The following is a 19,287-nucleotide window of genomic DNA, read 5'->3' as shown; positions in this document are numbered from 1 at the left end:
ATAAACTATAATATAATAGTGCGATTATTATACACAGATTTTTTCTATTTTACCATGTATATACTATCTATATATATAAATCTAATATCTATGTTCTCGTTACCGTAACATGTCGACTGCAGGCCAAAATCATAGACATATTATTTTATGTCTATGGCCAAAATAACCCGGTCAAAATGATAACACTGTATTCCACAAGAGATTTATTTTGTGTGTATTTACCATATATTGATAAGTGATAAGGATAACATTTTTATATTTTTTTAAATGTTTCAAACACAGACCAATATAAAAGTACACGAATATAGAATATTTTTTAAAATCTAAATCCAAAACTTTTTAGTTATACGTTCGATATTTAGATGTATAATCAATGATGAAAGAATAAACGATATTAGAATTTGTTGAAATGACTTGCTTGTACGGAGACGTATTAAGCTTAAAGCAGCTGCTGAGAGTTGACAATATAGTGAATGCTGTCAGTTTTCAAACGAATAACAATAATATTTTTGCACTGGTACTCAGGTAAACCTTTCAGTACTTTCATTATTTTATAAAATTATTGAAATGTGGCTCATTGAATAAAAACCTTTTAGCATTCATTTTGGTTTTATGTTTACAGTAGTAACGATCTCATACTTTATTGTGACCACGCTCCTCCATCTCTCAAATGGTTGCCTTGGCCGAAAGATGACGGGAAAAAAATTGTTTCCTTGGCATTTAAATCTACTAGTGAAAAGCTACTTGTATGTGGTAAGTACATTGTACATTCATGCTGTTTCAACTATATTCATTCGTATAGCCAGTAAACTTCAATGAAGTTTATATCTTTCAAATTTAAATTTAATAGCTTGATGATAACATTTTTAAAACTGCTGCTAAATAAATGATGAATATGTTTAATATTACATGTTTATATATTAATAATATTTTAGGGTTTGATTGTACTTTATATTTGGTGTTTGTTCGTGAAATTTTTGAACCAAGAGATGGTGATCGAAGAAATAAGGTAAAAATTATAAGACCAGCTCCCGGGGAACCTACTAGTTCATTAAATCCAACTGCAATAACTTGGTGGACTCCTATAGTTCCAACATATTCTAGGTAAATTTATTTGTATGATACATCTTTACTTGTATTTAAATAATGTTTGGTATTAATTAATAATTATTGTTTAATTATAATTTCTAGTGATATTGGTATTGTTGGAGGAAATATAGGAGAAATTGTTTTTGTAAATCTCCGTACTGGAGCTTGTCTTGGATCTACTTGTGTAAAATGTTCTATAAAAACTCTGGAAATATTAAACGAATCATGTTCCAATACAGTTTGGTTGATTGTAAGTGTAGTATAATACTTATTATATTTTATTTATATAATTTTTATGATTATTGTAATGTTTTTCTTAGATAGTCAGTAGTAATGGAGATCGTTCAAAATTATTGCTTGAAAGTTTAGATGTTGGATACTGTTGGCTAAATCCCAAACCACATAGTGTACATGATAAAACAACCAAGTATGACTTATTAGATAATTATTGTTTGATTTAAATAATTTATTGTTATATATTTATAATATAATTAAGGCCAAATAATGCATTGAATATGGATACCATTGTTCCTGTTATATCAAATTTTCCTTCTACAAGAGCTAGATTATTGGGATTACGACAACTATTTATAGAAAAATTATCAGCACCAAAAAAACAAAGATCCGTGATTAATTGTGTTCAAAATGGTATTTATTGTATATTTATTCTTGGTTAACGTCAAGTTTAGTTGTAAAATATTTTATATTTTATAATTAGTGCCAAATGAAGTAAAACATCCAAAACGAAGTTTTTCATCTGATACAATCACTTCTGGATGTTCTTGTCCTAGTACTGGCCCATCACCTGAACCTATTGCTAGCGTGGTTGACATGAAATCTAATGTACAAAGTCATTGTGGTGAACAAACTATTGTGAGCTTTTGTTCTAATCATATTTTGGTAAGCTAAAAAATATTTTATAAAGAAAATTATAAATATTAAAAATAATTGAATTAAAAAGATGTATTTTTCTTTAACAATTCAATTAAAAATATTTTTGTTATACAAATTGAATGTCATAAATTTTCATATTTATAGGTACACGCTTCTGGATTTAACACTAATCAACCTTTAGTGTTCAAGTTATTTAAAGGAGGAGACATTGATAAATTTTTATATACTGATCAGTTTATATTTACTTCTGAAAATGGTGGTAATAAGTTGAGTGTTTTCTCATCTAAACTTTGCCAACTTAAAAATGATATGGTAATTTATTTTTAAACATTTTGCAATAATCATTTTGCACAAAATGTATTATTGACATTATTTTGCAGGAAGATGACAAAGGAAAAAGTCTGTTGGGTACTTTTAATTTTAATAATGGAGAATTAATATTGGATATGTTTAGAGTATTGGGACGAAAAGTAATAATTACTTAAATTATTATGTTGATTTTATAATTAATGTATATTTGTATTTTTAGACAAAAGAAAGTTTAGATGTTTCTCAAAATATATCTCCCAAAAATAAAAATCGTTCCACAATTAATAAAAAAAAAAAGTGTGATAGACAACATACCCGAAAAGATAATACTGTATCTGAATTGTGTGCAATTGTTACTAATTGTACATTATATTTTTTGAATTTAAGGTGAAAATGACAAATTGCTTTTTTATAATTTAATGTAATTTTTAATAATTTAAGCATTTACATTGAATTTTGTTTTAGTATTAAACCAGAAGAGATAATATTTAAAAATATTATGGCTGGTGCATTAGATCGTGCAAATAATTTGTCAGAAGCATTTGATGTTGATATACGACCTATATTGGAAAGAGCTGCCGATCAACAACTTAGTGCTAGAAAATTTGAAGAAGCTACTCTACTTTATCGATTATCAAAGGTAAATAAATTATTAATTTATACTTCAATTTAAAAAAGCACTATACTATTTTGTTCACATTAAATGTGGTCCTGAATGATGTTATACTCTTCAGTGTTTGTAAGCTACTCTCAATTATTATCCCATTGATAGTAGTTTGTGACAGTTGTCAGTAGCCCAGGAACGATTATTATTCATAGTGGGATAAGTACGAACCAACTTCACTTGTTTTTATTCACTGCTCAGTGAAATATTATTCTGAATAGAATATAAGCAGTTATTAGTTTGTACCTGTTTATAACTTGTTTAGTTCATATTGATGACTGTAAAATTTAGTTGTCTGTAAACTATTTTATATAGTTAACCAATATTTTTTTTCAAATTTTAGTGGTTGATGAGTGTTGATATATATTATTCATAACCATGATTCCAATTCTTACTGTGTTTAAAAAATGTTTGTGTAATCTATTCATTTATATTACAGACAAATCCATTAAAACGTGTTCTTAGATTGGCTTCTTCTGGAAATACAGACAAAGTTGTTCTTTTTGTTAGTACACTTTTAGAACAAGCACATCCAAGAGATCTCACTGCTTTAGAAAGGCTACATATATCAAATTTAGCTGTAATGAGCTATACAGAGCAATTATTACGTGCTACCAGCCGAGAAAAAACAAGACTCGAATCTAAATTTTTGTAAATAGACATATATTATATTGAATTATCTCAATTTTTTTATTTTTAATTAAAAAACATTATCTTTATGATTTAGGCGTTTATTATCAGAGAACAATCATTACGATGAAGTTTTATGTGTTAATATAGTTGGTCAAAGTCGTTTATGCAATGTGTTAAGATTTTTAGCAGTTGAAAGAGGATTACACAATGAAGTTATTACAGTTTTAGTCAGCTTAATGAGCCAACAATCTACTGATAGTCAATTCCTGCACTGTAAGTAATTTTTTTCAAAATATTAAAGAATTTTAGTGTAATGTTTAAAATTTTCTTTTTATGACCTGTGGTGACTGCCATGGTTAACATACTAAAAATAATTGATAGATGTTAATACTACATTTTTCTAAATATTTCTATTTGTTGACGAAATTTTTATAGAATTACAATTGTTAATAATGATTTGGTGAACAAAATCATCTTGACCATAAATTCACATCATTTATATTTATTCTTAAGATATACCTAATCATATTATAGTAATTAAAGTTAATGGTAATTAATTGTAATTTTAACTCCAAATTGAGTGTGAAAATTTTTCATTAATATTACAATTTTACTTTATACTATAATAAAGAAATTATGGTTTATGTAATCAAAGTTTTTAATAAAAAAAAATTAATTTCTAGTATTCACTAATTGAACCTAAAATATTTTTTTATATTTTTAAAAATAAACTGTTGTTTTAGTAACCGAAGGATTTTGGGATTTAGTGTCTGAATCAATTTTTACAGAAGTATTAGTTGCTTGTAATAAATTTACAACACTTCATTCTAAGTTTGTACAGGCAAATTTACATAATGTTTCTCAAGATGTTCTTTTGGTAAGTTTTGACAAAGGTACATTACAATACATGACACATAATTTTATTTAACATTGTTGTATCCACTTTAGAAACTTAAAATACTTTATGACCCAACCAACCCCGCTTTGCGACCAATTTTACGCAAGGTATTCCAATTTAAAAGTGAAACCGAGTCTATATCTGAACAAGATAATAATGTAAGTCAATTTTATCAATTTTATTTTAATAAATTTAGTATTAATTTACTATTTAAAAGCTGTTTAGCTGTTTGAGTACATTAATAATGTTGAAGCTTATAAAACAGTCTAAATGTTCAATCTTTCTATAGTTTGAAAATTGAATATAAACAATTATACTTTAACAAATTAAATCAGTTATTTTTAATTATTTGCAATTTATGTTACCAAATATTTTTTCAGCTGAATTATTCTATTAAAGAATGGTTAACCACTTACTTAATGATTATATCCAGACTATCTTCAAATCAATATTCAGATAATTTTATAGAATCTGTATCATATTCTCACCAATCTATTTCTAATGTCTCTAATTTTGAAAATGAGGTAGAACACAAGTCTAGTCTTGGAGCTGGATGGGCTCATGCAGCTCATATACGTAACCATAAACTGTATACTTGGGGACATTCATCATATGGTTGTTTGGGCGTTGGACCACATATGACTAAAACTACTACTCCAAATCCAGTTTCTTGGTTTGTTTACATACGTGTTGAAGTTATTCAAGTAGCATGTGGTCGAAATCATTCATTAGCTCTAACTACAAATGGAGTAAGTGTTATTTTAAATACTAAAATATTTTATAACTAAATTATAAATTACATAGGTTTATTCTTGGGGATCAAATCATTATGGGCAATTGGGTACTGGTCGTCGTGGTCAAGCTCCATATCCAATGTTAGTAGATAGCTTATCAAATGAGTTGATTGTAAGTGTTTCGGCTGGCCAATATCATTCTTTAGCCATTTCTGCAAGTGGAAAATTGTGGACGTGGGGTTGGGGTGTTTATGGTCAACTAGGTCATGGAGCTATTGATGATTGTGAAAAACCAAAACTATTGAAAGCGTTAGAAAATGAAGTAATTTTATTCATTAAAAATAAAATAGATTAATTTAATTGAAGATGAAATATTTTTAGAATATAATTAGTGCATATGGAGGTTATTCACATAGTATTATTCTTACAAACAATGGAAAAGTGTTCACTTTTGGTTCTGGTTCATTTGGTCAGTTAGGTAATGGTAGCACAACTAAAATTACTAGTCCAGTTCCAGTATATGGACTCCCTGAACCAATTAAGTCTATTTATACTGCTTATTTTCATAATGTAAGTATAACTCAAAATATTATAGTAGAAATAACAAAAATAATATTAAAATTAAAAAAATAATTTTTATCTTAAGCTAAAGAAATTATTTATGTATTCCGAAGTGACATCAAGTATTTTACAAAATCAATAATTGTATAATAAATATAATATAATATAATATATTTATAAATGTTGAATGTAATAGTTTAGTTATATTTGTATAAACAATAAGATACAATATCATTATAAACAATCAATATTTTTAATTATTATCTATTTTTTAAATCATTTAGTTAGCTTTAAGTGATGTTGGTCGTTTATATACTTGGGGTAGTAGTCCACAAGTACTTCGATTTCATGCACAATCACAAAAACGAGCTAGAAATCAACTTATACTAAATGAAGGCGATCAAGTAAGCTCATTTTTTATAATTTTTATTATTATTAATTAATATATAAATGGCTTTGGTTTTAAGGGGGATGATACAGAAATTGATGCCTTAACTGCTGATGATGGCTTATTACATTTAAGTCCTACACTTGTGGATACATCTCATATTTCTGGAGACATTTTTCAAGTATAATTAAATTATACAGTTTTGAAATAAAATAATAATAATATAATGATTCAATGTTTAGATGTGTTGTGGCTGCCACCATTCGGCTGTTATTAGTACAGCAGGAAAATTATACACTTGGGGACTTAATTTAGATGGACAATTAGGAGTGTCAGGTATACGTGAAAGACTTGTTCCAACTTTAACATTAGTTGGTCCACCTTCAGTTATAGTAGACTCATCATCAACTAGCAGCTCATTAATAAAAGAAGTTAGGTGTGGGGCTGATTTCACATTAGCTTTAGATGCAGCTAATAAACTTTGGGGTTGGGGTAGTAATCACGAAGGACAAGTTAGTATTTAGTATTTATTCTTTAAATAAACTTTTAAGTATTGATTATAAATTATAATATATTTTTTTTAGTTAGGTAAAATTCCAGAAGAAGACTTAGCCAAGACATTATTAGACGGTAAAATGGTTATGATAAAATCAACTAATAAAGTAATTAAAATTCAGCATGGCACTGTAAATAAGTTGGACTCTCCAATTGAAATAGTATTGCCACAATTAAGATTTTCATTTTCCAACATCAAAGATATACTTTCAATTCAGGTAAGTTATATTTATTATATTTAGATCATTAATTTGATATTAAAAGCATTCATTAATTATTTATGTAATTGGTTTTCTAGGTTAAACGGTGTATTAATTTTCCTGGACTACCTTCATTTGAGTGTTTTCTTGAAAATTTGAATAGTTTAAGCAGTTTATATGGTATAGATTATTTGTTACAGTATGCAATAGAGTGGTTTTATCCTTATTATAATATTTCTTCTGTTGTATCAATGGTAAACTTGTTGAATTAAAATTATCCAGTATAATTACTTAGAATATTTTATTTTTAGTGTCTTGAAATGAAAAACCATCAAGCAATTAGCAAAATTCGATTGATAAATAATGAACCTTCCATAGCATTGTTTCATCAATTTGAAGCATTTGTAGAAACAAGAGACTACGGAGAAATGTTTGGATTTAATATTGAAGGTGGTCATGAAGAGCGGGCTTCAACTCCTCTTACACCATCTGAAGGCTTCACTATTAATCTTGAGGAAGGGGAGCTATTAACTTCTCTACCAGAATCATTTGCATTACGCATGGCCACTGAAGAAACTATTGTAAAAGAATGGCCTGGAATTACTAAACTTTCTCAGATGTTTGATTATTATTTCAAATTCCTTCTAAAAGATAATTTGGTTTCATTTTTACATGAAGTATGTATTAAAAAAAAAAAATTAAATCTAATATTTATTATAATTATGTTTTAGTATCTTACATACTGGTTGACTAAGTCTTTCCCAGTTGATGCATTGGAACAGTTCTTAATGGATCGATGGGACCAACTTAATCATTCATTAGGAATTTTGTTATTATGGTATGTTATGGCAGTTGGTTTCTTTTAGAAATTATGTATAAGTTACTGTGAATGTCCGCAATTGGTTTATGACAGTCACCAGGTGAAAGTTGAAAAATTAAAATAATATAGACATATTACATTTTGGTTAATGTTGACATAAGTACGTATTTACACATATTATTATAGTATTAATAGTATTATAGTATTAAAGTTGAATATCTCTTATACCTATTATAAAATAGAAACAACATATGTTAAATCAACAAATTATTGTTATTATTAATATTATCAAACAATATTATATTTAAATAATATTATTATTTAGATTTCACTGTACAAAAAATTATTATTTTTAAAAAAACAAGAAAAATTATTTTACTTATCACAACATGACAAACTATCATGACATTTATTACTACATAAAGTGCTAACAATTCTATAGACTACAGCTATACTTTTTTTTTGGTGCACTTTGTTTTATAATTACATCGTGTATACCCTTACCTATCAATTATTGAATTTGATGCATAACATGGAGGTTATTCAGATATAATAAGAGTAGTTTGGAAATGTAATAAAACGTTATATCGAAATTATTAACTTGTACAATATCTTTTACTACATTAATACTAGATAGGTAGTGTAAAATACTGTATTATAATTGTGAAGCTTCCGTTATTTTAGATTAAATAATATTGGCATTACTAACATTTACCAATATGGTTGTATAAATCTTGATATTCATTAGTGAATATCTTACATCACAAATTTAATCAATATGACAACATTCGCCAATTGCAAACATTCACATTCACAGTAACATGTCTGTGTATTTATTTTTTTTTAATTACATTTTTATTAATTTCAGTAAAAATGATGTATCAAAAGCCTGTGACCTCAATGAATTTAATATAAAAATTATGGACCCAAAAAAAATTTTAAGATGCTTTTCTGTGAAGTTTTGTATGGAACTATGTTCATCTGTTTCAAAAAACTTACAAACCAAATGTTTGTTTATCATTTTTATTTATTATATATATCTAATATATATTTATGATATATCATAACATTTATTTATTTTTATAGCTGAAGATCAAAGAGACTTTATACAGTTATTAGCTACTGTTACTAATTCACCAGGTTCTGCATGGATTGAACCAGTATCAGAAACTAAAACTGAAGATTTACTAAACCGTTCAATACAAATACTTAATACAGATCAACTGCAACCATTTATGCACTTAGAATTTCAAGTATAAATGATAAATTTATTTCATAGATTGTGTCTTTGATAAATTTAAATTTATTTTGTAGGATACAGAAGTTTTGGGGAATACATTATTGGCATATTCTTGTGGTCATCGCTATTTATCAAATGAACAATTTAATAAAGATTCTCAACAGGTTGTTGCTTCTTTAGATCATTTACCCAATACTGCTACAGCTGTTCAATCAGTTCTTCAAGATATTAGTAATTCGGCTTGTCCAAATTGTGTATATGAACAAATAAATAGTCTTATTCAAAGAGATTAATTTTAACATCATTATTTATTAAAATTTTACTATGTATTTTAATTTAGTGTTTATCAATGTTTTCAATTGAAATGATCTAGTCCAATTTAGAAAATTTATACTTTGTTTAAAATTTAGATAAAATATTTTTGTTGTGCAATTATTTATGTTTGCTTTTGTTATAGTAATTGATAAATAATATATATACATAATACATTAATGTATTATATATAATTCTAAAATAAAATAATTCTAAGCTATTTTTGTTTGTAGCACTTATTAATTATTGTAGTGATATTTAAGGCAAAAAAGGTAAAGTAAATGCCTCCTTTTTTCCATGATTTTTAGTTATTACAGGAGTTTCCTTATTTTCAACTATCCATAATGGTTTTAACCCTAAATTTATAACTGGTTCATCTTTCTGATCATATTCTTGACTTAGTTCTTCTAATATTTCAGGATTATTTGTCACCATGCAACATGCTCTTAGTGTAAAATAATATATAATTTCCACTCCGCTCAACAAACTGAAACCTAAAAATAGACCTGCTATGCCACCAAAAGCCACTATAAAAAATGTAAAATAATAGTAAATTAATATTTGTTTAACAATAAGTATGAGATTATTACTAACCTAACAAATCTACCCAACCAAATAATACTTCTCTTCTGTACCTTACCATTGGCCATGATACAAAACTTATTTCTAGAGGTTCATCGAACTGATCAGACCTAATAATAATTGTTTAGTCTAGCACTTTCATTAATTATAATTTACATTATATTATCATATATCAACTAGCAACATACTGAGCATCCTGAAGTTTTTCTACTTCGTAAACTGTGTTCATACAACCCAATTCACATGGACAGGCAAGTCCGTTTAATATTTGTTCTAAAACATATTGATTAAATCAATAAATTTTATTAAGAGAATATCATACCCTTTATGTTATTTTCGTTTTTACGTATACTATACCAAAATATACGTTCAACAGTTCCAATTATGTATATTTAGTATAATAAATATTTGAATGAAATTACGTACTATTTAACTTAAAGATAAGTGCATAATACTTGTTTTCTCATCGGTTTCCTACGGTATTTCAATTTTTAAGTGAATATTAAGACTTTTTTAGATAGGTATTAATATTTTATTTACCTATCCATGACATGCTTAAAAAATAAATAATGTTTCTAGTTTTAAGTTTAATAATAGTTCATTTAATTCCTAATATTTAAGCAAAACACACAAAATTGAAATTACTTACTAAATGTATATTTTGATATGATAATCAGATAATGTATTAGTAATCTGTAATACGGAGACAACACATGCAGGTACGACATCCTCTTAATTAATGATTCTGATTATTTTAATTTGGATTTAATGTTTTTAGATTGTTGTGAAAAAGTCACTAAGTTTTACTGTACTAAGTATATACACAAGTATAAAACCATCGATACAATCTACACAATATTAAATAGGTAGGTAGTTAACTGTAAATACGTACTAAGATTTTTACCAATACACTTAAGTCCGTCCAAATTGCAATATTTATATCCATCTGAAACAATAGTATTAAGAGAAAATTGAAATTATAATATGCAGATTATTTGAGAAAAAAACTAAAAACTTCAAAACGTGTCTGATATAAATTTAAAATAATTAAAATTATAATGCAGGGAAATACACGTAGTAATTTTTTTATGATTGAACACTTGTTATTTCAGAATCGATTAATGTTTAAAGAAAATATAGTTATGTTTATATAATTTACAGTTAAAATAAAATTATATTTTAAAAAAATATATAATTTTGATCGCTACCTATACATGTATTTTTAAAGTTTTTTACTATTTTAAATGACAACATACATTTTTAATTTTATATTTTGAACAGAATATTTTTTGAAATAATTTTATACATGCAAATTTAAATTCGGACGAGTATTTAACTCGTTAACTAATATATTCTTTACTCTTTTTACTCTAATACCTATATAAATACAGCTAGTTTAGCTATATAACCAGACTTTATCTTGGAAAAAATGAACAAACATAAACTATGGTACTATAATTATAATACCGTATAGGTAGGTACCTAATTGTGTATAGAAGTATTTCTGTTTTAGTGATGGTAGCTAATTATGTACGGCTATACGGGCAGAACCGTATTACCGCTTAGGCTGTTTATAGGCTATAGTCTAAGGTGACACATTTTAAAGATTGAAACGAAATAGCAAATTTTTATGATCGTCTTGACTCAAAAATGATGTAAATTTATTTCCAACCATGGGCTGCGAAAACCTTAATTCGGCCCTGCATACGGGTAAGTCAACATCGGTGTATTTCGCTTTGTGATCTAATTTGACCAAGATAGCAATCTTTAAGTTTAAAACTTGGTTCAAACTACATTTTAAACTTCTTGATATCTCTAAAAAGTAAAAACAATCTTTGAAACTATTGTGAACAATTGGTCAATTATTAGTTGGCCAGTCTAAAAACTACAAATTATTAATATTACCTTTTGTTGTACATTTAAATAACAAAAAATTAATTAAATATTATTTTATTAAAAACAAATCTCATATAGAAATACAAGTACAGGCTAGCTAAACCATTTTTTTTTAAATTTTATTTCTGTAACCAGTAGATACCCTTTATTATTAAAATAAAACTTTATTCGATTTTCGTGAAGAAAAACTGATTTTATGAATCAGCTATACCTTACGTATAACAATCTAAAATGGTTAAAAACGAAATAAATTGGTTCAGTAGTTTCTATGCTTATACAAGTCGCCCATACAAACGTACACTATATAAATATATATATATACAGTCATACAGAGAGAGTTGCTAGATTGATAGATTATAATATAATTTTAATAAGCCCAGAACAAATTAATGGGTAATTTAACTAATTCTACTTTTAAGTCATATAAACAACCAATAATAATGTTTTAATTTTTACTTTTTTAGATTCTGAGTGGAGCGATTGAATCATGAATGTAGTATTGATTTTACGATGATTTACATTATTTTTATTATCTTTTAAAAGGAAATCTTCTTAGTATTTTGGATATCAAAGATTCTGGTTGACACTTTATTGTTGTGATCGACGGAAAAATAATTATTGGAATTTATTATATATTAATTTATACCTAGTTTATCTCTGCAGCTTATAGTAGAAAACGCTATACTGGTTTGATTATTGAATTATACCTAATTATTTCTAATAAAAATAATATTTAATTGTAATATACAATTAGAAAGGTAAGTACTTGGTGTTTTGGTATATAATATGTATAACGATTTACAACATTATTTAAAAGCTATACATTATACGTTGTGTTAAAGGACATAGTTTACTTTTGATGATCATGCAAGTTGTCCAATGTAAAATGTTCATACTCCACAATGAATGATAAAAGATTAGTGTAAACATGAAATCATCTAAAAAGTAATCATCCGTATTAAAGTTAAGTAGTGTTCAACTTTTATTCACTGCAAATGATTCATACAAAATAATCAATAAAAATTAATAATTTAAACGTGGTTTTAGTAGCAGATGTCGAAGCAAATATGTCTCGACTACAACTTACAAGGCTAACAAACCCTTAACTACTATTGACACTATTGACGGTATTATTATTTGTTTGTTTTATATTTATTAAGTTTCAACCGTAGTAAGCTAAAAACCAAAGATGTGTATTGTATATTCATATATATGTACGTCTTAACAGATGTCTATAATCAAAAAATAAATAAATAAATAATAATAGTAAAAAAAAACAATTGACAGGAGTTAAAGTTACATACATTTTCAAATAATATCTCATCTAAATGTCTGAAACTATTAGACATCATATAGATAAAAAGATTATAAGATAAAAATAGAATTGTATTTTAATACCATTACATTTTATATTTCGTGTAGGTACATGATACATTAGAATATTAGATTATAATATATCATATCAATTGGAACAAGAAAGTGCCTACTTTATTTTTCCAACTAGGTCTTGTGACAATTAAGAATTTATTTATTTATTAAATTGTTAGAAAATTGAATCTGAAATCGGTATCAGGTTTGTGGTTGTATAAGTCGTAGAAACTAGGGATAAAGCCATAGAAGTAGCAAAACTAAATGCTAAATAGTATAGGTATTAAATAATAAACTCGCATCGCGTAGTACTAACTGCTGATGTTCTAACTTTTATTACAGGATTAATTTGTATATGGTTTACTACAGTCTGGCCTATCAGGGCCAAAATTAGACCAGTTTCTTAGAACGGATATTTCAGTGTTATTAATGGGGATTAGTTAACTGAGCATAAATTACCTTTTTATATATGTCAAACAAATTTACTCGGATATAATATATTATGCGTATATCCTGAAATTGGCTAAGTGATAAGTGCATAATGTAGAATAGATATGTTTAGAAATTAAAATATATTACATAGGCATTTGACGTATTAATAACAGTGGCGTACCAAAGGGGGGATTAGAGGTTTAATCATAAGTAAATAATATAATATGTATAATGATTTCTTTTATGAAACATTATATTAAGAACATATATATAATATATATATGATGATGATGACCCCCCCCTCCCCCATAAATGAATTCTGCATACGCTACATGATTAATGAAATTTATAAAATATTACTGACACACATTGAAGCTAATATAAAACAACAATAAGTTAGCCTTAAAATATATTGGTAGGTAAAATAATACATAAATACAGTAGTATCTAAATAGTTTTAATATTTTTTATAGTTATGTGGGGCACAAATATTCAATTTTTATAAATGTAAAATTAGAAATAATATCTCCAATAAAATATTTTATAGTAAGTTCATGATTTTTCAAAATGTAATCCTTATTTATTTAATAAGTATAATTTGTGATCATATTGACTTTATATACCTATATGTATGTATTAATTAATATCGGTTGTAAATATGTATATAAGTACTGTTTAATCCTGTTGATTATAACTGAATGAAATAATTATGAAGACCTCAGGTCCTCAAAGTATATTGATATTTGATAAATACACAATTTTTCATTATGAACTAGACCTATTGCAGGCTTAGATTATTTATTGGGGAAGATGATGAATTAAGTACACAAACATCGCCCAATTTTTATCACCCTATTGAACAATTGTAGAAAACTATCCTATAGATTATTGCAGCTGTTGACATTTCCTGGTCGCATTATAATTCAGTAAGATTAAATATATGGTACTATTTAAAAAAATTAATATATTTACCGATAGATTTGTAAAACCAAGAGACACATCCGCATAGTTTCCTGCTGGTATCCATTCGGCATTGAATCATGCAAGCACTAAACGTATAATTGGAGTCCGTCACTAACGATATCTCGTCTGGAAAAACGCATTTCCTCTGTTTTATCTTTAACTGTCGAGCGCCTTCAGTGGTGTATGTTTGTTTACTATTAAAAAATATTTTCGCTATTCTCCTGGTCCACAGATGTTGCGGTAACGAATCCACGATTAACATGTCGTCTTTGCTGTGTATGAAAACCTGTTGCATCATTAATAATAAAATTACAGGGAGCTTATAGTATAAAGGAATACTTAAATACTTAATACCTATATGTTAAAGTATTAATGGAAGGACATATTGACATATAGTATTGTCTAATGTACTTGAAGGGTATATGATGAATGGATCACCTTCCTTTCTTGTGATGAGAACGTTTGTTTTGTATTTATAGTATTATAAATTATCAAATAAGCATTAAATAAAACCAAAATAGAAATTTGAAATAAAAAAAAAATCCCAGATTCACACCAAAACTATATTCCTGAATCTACTAATAAGTAATAGCCAATAGTTGTATCTCATCTACTCGATAAGTTTATCTAAATACGTTTAAGTGAAGATAAATAAGTCGTATGTAATGTAGAAACAGGCACATAAGTATATTTCCTTAAAAAACTATATAATTAATTCCCCTAAAAATATTTTGTTACCATATTATGCGTATGATAACTTAAAATTTTCCTAAAATCATTTGACTATCTTAAAAAATGTAGTACTATTTAGTATTATCCAGAGGACACCACTTGAAGGTGATTCTAGTTATCGTCCAAAAATATTTGTATTTTTAATCCCATTTATATTTCTTTATTCATATTTTATACTTAGAAAAATTAATTTTCTTCATCATTTTATTGTAAATTATTTAATGAAATTTGTATATTTTATTGTTATAAAGTGTAACTGTTTTTATTTAATGAAATTTATTAATTGTTTGTTGTGCATGCATAATTGTTACAATTTTTTGATTATTATTATTTATTGAAGATTAAATAAAAGTGAATTATAAATCGTATAAAATATAAATTCAATTTAATATTTAAATTATCACTATTACCTCTTTCAGTAGAATTAATATAAGTGTAATACGATACCAAAATATTGTAATGGAAATTTACAATATTTTAGAGGAGTTTACATTGGTGCTTTAATATAGTTTATGTTCTTCGTGTCATTATGTATTTGTGTATAATATTAAACTTCTTACCTTTAATGGGTTTTTAGGTACATTATCCATATTAAATGTAATAGTCAATTTATTATCTGTTTCGTAGACGTATTCTATATTAGCCTTTGAATAATTTTCGGGCATCCTATGAACCGATAAATAAAATAAATTCAATGGTGTTTACAGCTGATATTATATTTTTATAAATTGTATAAAATTTAGATATTGTGCAAAATGTCAATTGTGATGGATAGCATTATTTGAATCACCATGGCCAATCCGGTACTACGTGTTTAGCATTGAAACTATAACAAAAACCGTATTCTGTAAACACCGGCTCAAATCCTAAACAACAATTGTATGGTTCGCCTTTGAATGTACAATCGTATAGTAAGTCTTCGCAATGATATACTACCTATATGTCAAGCATTTTAGTAGTTATTAAATATATCTAGTATTCTAGTAGTCAGTAGACAATAATATAAAAAAAAATATTACTTGATAAGCTAAATCTTTAAATTTATCCTTTGGTAGCCAATTGTATTCAGAAAATTGATTAAACATTTGAACATTTTCGTACGAGAACGACGCTACTTCGTTAATAAATTTGAAAAATATTTCTGCACGTTCATTATCCGTGTTATTGTCGTATACACTAAAGTAATATGTTTAAAATTATATAATACGACAATAACAATTAATAAATTTTGTCATGTATAGCAAAAGTAATGAGACTTATTGATATTTGATAATAATAAGAATTACTATTCTGTATTTTAAATAATTACGGGACAAATAATATCAAAACTCATATAATTTTTTATTAACAGTGTCAAGAGCTAAAATGTTTCTCTATATTTTTTTATAATATTCAGTTTTTTTTAATGTAGAACAATTTAAATATATATTAATTACGTATAGTCGTATAGGGTATTTAAAATGTATTAACTATGATTGATTTGTTTTACTTAAAGTAATTAATTACAGAAAAATATCGAATTTGGCGATCTGTAAAATGTAATTTGTAACTATTATATTATGTTTAACGATGGTACATAAATCGATGATGTATCGTTGCAATTAATCAGATAATTGATAAAATATTCTCATGTATAATAATGTACAGCCATATAGGGCCTTAGAGACATAACATTTCTGTGAGCTAAATAAAAAAGTATTAATCATAAAAATATTTGCGTTGTATTACAAAAATCTGCTCACCTCGTAACGTACTCCCACACTTTTTCATCAGAAGTTGGTCGTTTAGGACATACTGTTATAGCTGGAAATTGTACATCCCAACTGTGGAAATCTGTATCTAAACCAGTGATGGTTGGACTTGTTTGGAACTTCTCCCAAAGCGATATTATAATGATAGAAGTCACAACGATTCCCACGGATAAGAAACTAAACCACATGAATCTGTAGGTATATAAAATATATATTATGACTTAAAAACAAATATTTCCTTTTAAAATATAATTATTTTACCATTTTTTTTTTATGTTTTTGTTTTTTTGTTTTTTTTTAGTCTACAACACACAATATGGTCATAGTTGTTTATGTTTTACTGTTTTAGATTGAATCATAAAATTAAAAATAAATGAAAGTTGTTGATATAAGTGATATTATATAATAATTATATATGGTTAGAAAACGTATCATGTAAATTTATGGCGTCAGGTATAGGTGGCATTTGGGAATGAAAATCAGATGAGGGATACAATAGCTCTTCTTGCAATATTTAGAGGACTTTTTTATTCCTAACATCAGAAAACACGGTGGAGGTATCAAGAGAAAATGTATGTATGATTCACCAGTTTACCCATATATTAACGATGTAATTTTACTTTATCGATACCAATTTCTTAAATTTGCATTCTTATTGAAAATACTCAAATTTCTACACTCTCTAGTATGTTTTTCAAATGTCACATATGGTATACTTAACAATAAAGAATAAAAATTTTCTCAAATATGTAGTTGCTTAACGTAGGTATGGGTATTTATAAATATTTTACTGATCGTATCTGTCTAGGATGTATATCAATAACTTATATATACAATTAATTCATTCATATTTTGATATTGGATAATTTTAGAGACAAGTATAAAATCAATAAAATTAATTTAAATACCGTTCGTGAAGTGGCCGATCACTTTGTGCTATATATCTAACGCCGTGTAATGTACTGTGGTTGAAAAATTCACTGAACTGGAGACGCATGCTGGTCTTCAATAGCTTTGTTTTCGATTTGTCGACTTTTTCTATGTTATTCAAACCGTCAAACATTTTTAAAGTTGTTTCTCCAACAGTTCATTATACATTGAAACGTTCAAGCATTTCGACTGTATTTATTACTGTGAGTATTAGATATAATAATGGCTTTGAAAACGCCAGCAAATTATCTTTGTCAATCTGGCGTGTACAAAATATATGCTCAAATTATTGGTGTTTGACAAAGCACCTATACTTTGTTATTGATTTATTAGAGTAGGTATATGATGATATTGGCATTGATAAGAATTATGGCTATATTATAAGCATATTTTTATTATTATTATTATCTCCTAGTTAACCTAAAATAGTTAAGTATAATGACAATGAAAATTGCTTATGAAAAAAAACCTATATTATATTTAAGGGCTTATTATATTAAGTTTTAAATTTTAACTCAACAAATCATCATGATTTGAAAAAAATAATCAAAAGAAGTTTGTTAGAATTCAATACAAGGTTTTTGTGTATTAAACTTTAGATTAAGATATATTGTATATGTATACTATAATATACAGACGTAAAAATATTACAGTTAGTGTCATAAATTTTTTTTAGCCAAAAATTTTGCAAACCAAATTATGAGTCATTCAATATGACGTAGAAGCACTAATAGCAGATGTATAAAATTATTATTTTTATTTTTCCAGGCATTATTTTGTTTTTAAATAAAAAAGTTTGAAATTATTTATAATTTTTTTTAAATTGTTGATTCTATTTTTTAAAAAACATTTTTTTTATTGTATATTTATTTCGCACAGGTGCTCGTTCACACTACACAAGCATGTCATTCATACATTCATTTCATTCACAGTTCACAACATACAATTTTAAATGAATAAGGGAATATGAACTATTGTCTATTTAGCTTCTAATAACCTATTATAATTTATTAAGTTTTATATCAGATAATAAATGTTGGTTAAAGAATGAACAATACAATTTGTTAACAATTTTATAACACTATATTTGGTGTTTTAAGACATACTTATAGATTTTTTTTGGAATTAGATATTTGCATTCATTATTCTTTAGAATTTTGAGGTCAATTTTCAAAAGAGTACCAATGTTAGTATGGTTGACATTGACCTAACCTTATTTGTTGATATTTTCTATATAGATATAACATATACTTTTAAAATTTTAATACTAAACAATTATTGTTTTTTTTTAAATAAAATAAATAAAATCATAGTAATGTTTAATAGTTGATTAAAA

At 26.1% G+C, this 19,287-nt stretch overlaps 2 protein-coding genes across 3 annotated transcripts; one reads left to right on the top strand and one right to left on the bottom strand.

Annotated features, from left to right (window-relative positions):
* The first annotated feature begins 252 nt into the window (after positions 1-252).
* On the top strand, positions 253-9,517 carry LOC114126651 (uncharacterized). 2 transcript variants are annotated; one of them, XM_027990682.2, is made up of 28 exons: positions 253-525; positions 623-753; positions 936-1,104; positions 1,192-1,339; positions 1,410-1,516; positions 1,586-1,737; positions 1,808-1,989; positions 2,128-2,295; positions 2,364-2,453; positions 2,513-2,679; positions 2,758-2,932; positions 3,396-3,607; positions 3,684-3,862; positions 4,333-4,466; positions 4,538-4,645; positions 4,868-5,236; positions 5,292-5,543; positions 5,603-5,791; positions 6,067-6,186; positions 6,250-6,351; positions 6,413-6,682; positions 6,755-6,943; positions 7,024-7,179; positions 7,237-7,602; positions 7,657-7,763; positions 8,614-8,753; positions 8,832-8,998; positions 9,060-9,517. In XM_027990682.2, the coding sequence occupies exons 1-28, from the start codon at positions 410-412 to the stop codon at positions 9,276-9,278; spliced, it is 4,884 nt and encodes a 1,627-aa protein (XP_027846483.2). In that variant the 5' UTR covers positions 253-409; the 3' UTR covers positions 9,279-9,517. The 2 variants fall into 2 exon arrangements, with proteins under 2 accessions (XP_027846483.2, XP_050053431.1); XM_050197474.1 differs by lacking the exons at positions 253-525; positions 623-753; positions 936-1,104 and having other exon boundaries at positions 1,211-1,339; positions 1,414-1,516.
* A 5-nt stretch (positions 9,518-9,522) lies between these two features.
* LOC114128662 (sodium channel protein Nach-like) lies at positions 9,523-19,190 on the bottom strand. Its single transcript, XM_027993269.2, has 10 exons — positions 17,930-19,190; positions 17,013-17,213; positions 16,290-16,446; positions 16,061-16,206; positions 15,831-15,936; positions 14,548-14,824; positions 10,772-10,825; positions 10,068-10,152; positions 9,892-9,989; positions 9,523-9,824 (listed from the first exon to the last, which is right to left on the bottom strand). Exons 1-10 carry the CDS (start codon positions 18,082-18,084, stop codon positions 9,556-9,558), a joined length of 1,548 nt encoding a protein of 515 aa, XP_027849070.2. The 5' UTR covers positions 18,085-19,190; the 3' UTR covers positions 9,523-9,555.
* Positions 19,191-19,287: the final 97 nt, after the last annotated feature.

Source organism: Aphis gossypii, chromosome 1 (genome assembly GCF_020184175.1).
Source record: "Aphis gossypii isolate Hap1 chromosome 1, ASM2018417v2, whole genome shotgun sequence".
In the NCBI taxonomy this organism is placed as follows: Eukaryota; Metazoa; Arthropoda; class Insecta; order Hemiptera; family Aphididae; genus Aphis; species Aphis gossypii.
This window is presented reverse-complemented; position numbering and strand designations above follow the sequence as displayed.